Source organism: Nicotiana tomentosiformis, chromosome 7, assembly GCF_000390325.3.
Source record: "Nicotiana tomentosiformis chromosome 7, ASM39032v3, whole genome shotgun sequence".
Lineage (NCBI taxonomy): Eukaryota > Viridiplantae > Streptophyta > Magnoliopsida > Solanales > Solanaceae > Nicotiana > Nicotiana tomentosiformis.
The window spans coordinates 6,241,570-6,245,566 of record NC_090818.1 but is presented as its reverse complement, the minus strand read 5'-3'; the positions used below and the strand labels follow the sequence as shown (position 1 = coordinate 6,245,566).

The 3,997-nt window shown below is 38.2% G+C and overlaps 1 protein-coding gene across 1 annotated transcript; it reads right to left on the bottom strand.

Moving 5' to 3' along the window:
• Positions 1 to 84: 84 nt before the first annotated feature.
• Positions 85 to 928, bottom strand: LOC138895208 (uncharacterized). The gene is made up of 3 exons (XM_070179874.1): positions 812 to 928; positions 358 to 585; positions 85 to 267 (listed from the first exon to the last, which is right to left on the bottom strand). The coding sequence occupies exons 1-3, from the start codon at positions 926 to 928 to the stop codon at positions 85 to 87; spliced, it is 528 nt and encodes a 175-aa protein (XP_070035975.1).
• Between the last annotated feature and the right edge of the window lie 3,069 nt (positions 929 to 3,997).

Sequence of the window (3,997 nt, the reverse complement as noted above, 5' to 3'; positions counted from 1 at the left end):
TCACTAGCTTGTGCAGTAATGCTTCAACCGGTGACTGTTGACTAGAAAACTTTCATCCTTCTTATTCTTCAAGTCCATTGCACCTTATGGAGTCACACTCACTACTTCAAACGATCCATTTTGATTTATGCTTCCAGGAAATATCCTCAATCTTGAATTGAATAACAACACTAGATCACCAGATTTGAACTCTTTGTTGAAAATATACTTGTCATGAAGATATTTCATCTTTTCCTGATATAATGTCGAACTTTCATAAGCACGATGCTGGAATTTATCCAACTCATTCAAATATGCAACCCACAAGTTAGTGTCTACATCTCAATAAAGATTTAACTTCTTTAAGGCCCATATTGCCTTACTCTCCAATTTCACCAGAAGATGACAAGCTTTGCCAAATACCAACCGGTATGAGGACATCTCGATAGGTGTCTTGTAAGCTGCTCTATATGCCCAGAGAGTATCATCTAGATTCTTGGAGAAATATGTTTGATTAGAATTAACCATCTTTGACAAGATACTCTTTATCTCCCAATTGGACATTTCCACTTGCCTACTAGCATGCAGATGAGTAGGAGATTTCACCTTGTGAGTGATATTATATTTTTCAAGAAACTTTTCAAAAGCCTTGTTGCGAAAATACGACCCTCCATCACTTATGATTACTCAAGGAGTCCCGAACCTTGTGAATATATATGTTCTTCCTCAAGAAAAACACCACACTCCTAGCCTCATTGTTAGGTAAAAACTTTCACCCACTTAGAGAAATAATAACCGTAACCGAAATATAGGTGTTACCAATGGAACTCACGAATGAACCCATGATATCAATACCCCAAATGACAAAGATGTCAATCTCTAAAACAGTTGTAAGGGGCATATCATGTTTCTTTGAAATTCCACCAGCTCGTTGGCATTCATCACACATTTTCACTAAATCACTTGCATCTCTATAAAGAGTAGCCCAATAGAATTCACGACTTAGGACCGTTCTTGATCCCCCCCCCCGTGGTGACCACCATGAGGTGAAGAATGACAAGCCATGAGAATATCGTTATGCTCCTCATCTAGTACATATCACCTAATCATTCCATCTGTGCAAATCCGAAAAAGATATGGTTCATCCCAATAGTAGTCATTGAAATCTCTTTTAAGCATCTTCCTTTGGTTTAAAGTGAACTCTTCCGTGATTGATACCTCCAGCAATATAATTATCCAAATCCAAAAACTATGGTACCTATTTCGTGGACAAGTGTTGCTATCGGGGAAAGATTCATTGATCTCAAGGCCATCATGTGGCCTCCTATCCTCCTCCAAATGAGAAAAGTGTTCTCCACTTGGTTTTCATTCCCTTTCTTATGTTGGATCTCAATATCAAATTCTTGCAATTGAAGCACCCATCTCATCAACCTTGCTTTGGATTCATTTTGGCTTAAAAGATATCTACGTGTCGCATGATACGTGTGCACAATGACCTTGTCACCCATCAAGTAAGGACGGACCTGTTCAATAGTAAACACAATAGCAAGTAATTACTATTCTGTAACCGTGTAGTTGACTTGGTCACTATTCATGGTCAAAATAGTATAGTAGATCGGGTGAGAAATTTTATTGATTCTTTACCCAAATACTACCTCAACCGCTACATCACTTTCCCCATACACGAGCACAAATGGTAAGCTCCCATATGAGGACATAATGATACGAGTTGTCGTCAACTTGATCTTCAACCTCTTCAGAATCCCTCATGCAGTCGGCATTGAAATTGAACTTTGTATATTTTTTTAGGAGCTTGCATAAGGGGTTCACAACTTTTGTAAAATCTTTGATGAATCTGTGATAAAAACTCCCGATGGCCTCTGAAACTCCTCACACGGGACCGGGGTTGGAGATGGAATCTTGGAAATCACTTCAATCTTTTCTTTATCCACTTCAATACCATTCTTTGAATTCCTATGACCAAGGACGATGCCCTCCTCAATCATGAAATGACATTTTCCCAATCGTCATAGCCCCCTTCTTTGCAACACATTGAACCGGAGAAGTCCATGAACTATTAGAAATGGGGTAAACGACCCCGGCATACAACCATTTGATAATCTTCTTCTTGACCACCTCTTGCATTGCTTCACTAAGTCGCCTTTGATGATCTATAGACGGTCTAGCACCATCCTCTAACTTGATCTTGTGCTAAAAAAAGCGGGGCTAATACCCTAAATGTCTGCCAAAGTTCACCCAATAGACTTCTTCCTCTTTTGTAGAACTGCAAATGTGAAATCCACATGCACGTTGGTCAGACAAGAAGAAGGAATAACCGGTAAATTAGAACAAGGACCAAGAAACTCATAATGGCTTCAACTCCAAAGTGAGTGGCTCTTCAACTGAAGGCTTTGTAGGAGGAATCTTCTTAATTTAAAGATCCAATGATAACTTTGGGTGCGCATAGTTGTAAGACTCCTATCACGCCCCAAAATCGAGGAGCGCGACCGGCGCTCAACCGAGTGAACCCAGTCGAGCAAGCCTACGTTACATCAACCTCTCATCATAACTCATGGATGATTTATCAAATCATAATTAGATAATGACTTTCATATTGAATACATTTGGCTTAATGGCCCATAATTTTTTTTTCTTTTTCACTCGTGATGGGTACATAGCTTCATAAATATCCGTGAACATAGATACAGACGAAACTCAAAACTTAAGTACATGACCCACAGTGTACATGGAACATATATGACAGTAGATACCTAAGTACATAATACCAACTAGACTCGAGTGCTCACTGGAATTGTAGCAGCCTCACTATAATTTGATGCACAGAAGATCCCTACCAAAGATCCATATCATCCTGTAGAAGTATACATGCATCCATTAAAAGATACAGCGCCCCCGGCAAAAGGGACGTTAGTACTGTCGAATAGTACTAGTATGTATAACTAAATACCCTCTCAATAGAATAATTAATATTACAAGGAGGAATAATCACAAAATCAATGAAAGTCTTGAACAATACCAAAACATCAAGTAGGTTGAAATATCAAGCCTTATTATACTTGCATCATTCTAAACTTCTTTTAGGGTCAACTGAGCCATATGAGCTATACGCGGAACACATAATATAAAGTAATTGAAACAACATGTACAAACAAGGCCAATGAAAATGGCTCATAATGTTTGTGTTGACAATGCGTCTTACTTGACCGTCCATATCCCTCTCTTATCTTACCTATATGCATTTCATAGACCGTCCCTAGTGTTCACATATCATATTATACACCTATGCGTTTCATAGGCTGTTCATAGGATTCCAAACACAATAGACCTATACATTTCATAGACTGTTCACATGATTCACATATACCATACGATATACCTGTGCGTTTCATAGACCATTCACAGTGTTAACTTACACAATACACCTGTGCGTTTCATAGACCGTTCACAGTGTTTACTTACACAATACACTTATGTGTTTTATAGACCGTTCATAGTGTTTACTTAAATAATACACATGTGTGTTTCATACACCGTTCACAGTGTTTACTTACACAATACACATGTGCGTTTCATAGACCGTCCATAGGGTTAATAACATGATATACCTATGCGTTTCATAGACCGTCCATAGGGTTCATAACACATCATTATACATATAACCATGTATAAACTCAAAGTGACATGATTAACATTACATTACGGTCGTAAGTTCCCGTATCATTGGAACACTTTATTTTCATGCCCATCATGGAGAAACATAGCACATTACATTAGCACATGCATGGTGAGTCAATATGTCAATTTCAATGGCACATAAGCCCAATTTCCTTTCTTAAGGTTCATCATCATTTAGCATAGGACATCTCCCGTCCATCTCGTTATTCATTCACTTGACATCTTGAGGTCATTAGCTAAGTTCATGATTCTTGAGGACTTAACATCGAAGTCATTTACATACATTATTTTAGAAGCATACAACTATAGTTGAAACCATTTG